Source organism: Mesitornis unicolor, unplaced genomic scaffold (assembly GCF_000695765.1).
Source record: "Mesitornis unicolor isolate BGI_N332 unplaced genomic scaffold, ASM69576v1 scaffold20909, whole genome shotgun sequence".
NCBI classification, from domain to species: domain Eukaryota; kingdom Metazoa; phylum Chordata; class Aves; order Mesitornithiformes; family Mesitornithidae; genus Mesitornis; species Mesitornis unicolor.
This window is the reverse complement of record NW_010209525.1, coordinates 7,710-8,750: the sequence shown is the minus strand read 5'-3', so window position 1 is coordinate 8,750 and position 1,041 is coordinate 7,710. Positions and strand designations below refer to the sequence as shown.

The window sequence follows — 1,041 nt, the reverse complement described above, 5'->3', positions numbered from 1 at the left end:
AAACACAATTACTTTTTGGCCAACCCAATACTTTGTTTTGCAGAGTATTTGCATGTCTGCACAAATTATCATGATCAATTACCTGTAGTCTGAATTTAGCTAGAAAAAGATGGTTTATAACTTTCTGTATTAGATACCTGCTAGTTTAGTTTCACTGTATTCATCCCTGTTTCTTGCCAGTAGTATAATATAGGAGACTAATTTAGAATTATGTTGAACTAATACACTTCTATGGCTTTGAAAGATGATAAAGTCTACTAGAAGAAGTAATGAGAAATACTTTTCCTTATGTTCTCTTTATTTAAAATGAATCTTGTGAGCTCCTGTGATAGTTTAAAAAAAATCTGAAGGATTTAATGGAAACATTCAAATACAAGGTTTAGAAGCAGTGTGTTCTGAAAGGATATCAGTTTCTATAAAACACCTGTTGATAAAGATCAACTTTGAATGTCTGTATATTATTTAGTTGTGAGTTTCTCTCCTGTTTTTAGATGCAGAATCCTGACACGTTTTCAGCTATGTCAAACCCTAGAGCAATGCAGGCTTTGCTACAGATTCAGCAGGGCTTGCAGACACTAGCAACAGAAGCACCGGGACTTATACCTGGGTAAGAATTGGTCATTCAAATTTATACAAGAACTTTTCTCTTGTGTTTAGGGATTTTTCAGCTTTTTGTCTTTCTCTTTAACATGTAAGTGTTTATCCAGTTTTCACAGACTGTTCCTCCTGCATTTTTTAGTTTCACTAAACTTGTTTTAGAATCTGTCATGTTTTTGTCTGCAACACACTTTTAAGCAATGATGGCTATGGTCTTTGTTTTGGTGCTTTACTTAAGTTGTCATCCATTTTTTTATTTCACAGAACTTTTACTTGGTTATTGCATATAATGGTAGAAGACATTACAACTAAGCCATTTTCTATGTTAGTGATGTATTTATCTTTGTCCTTTGTGCAGATTCAATCCTGCTTTAGGTGGGTTGGGAAGCACTGGAGCTTCTACAGTGTCCACTGTACCAAGTTCTGTTCCCAGTGAAACTACAA

General features: G+C 34.3%; 1 protein-coding gene across 1 annotated transcript in view; it reads left to right on the top strand.

Moving 5' to 3' along the window:
• Positions 1-491: 491 nt before the first annotated feature.
• Positions 492-1,041, top strand: part of LOC104547282 (ubiquilin-1-like) — a gene marked incomplete at its 5' end in the record, with an annotated part of 2,586 nt that continues 2,036 nt past the window's right edge. Inside the window, 2 exon segments of the mRNA XM_010192902.1 lie at positions 492-607; positions 956-1,041. The exon segment at positions 956-1,041 is cut by the window's right edge and continues 5 nt beyond it. Of these exon segments, the coding sequence (XP_010191204.1) occupies positions 492-607; positions 956-1,041 (202 nt within the window).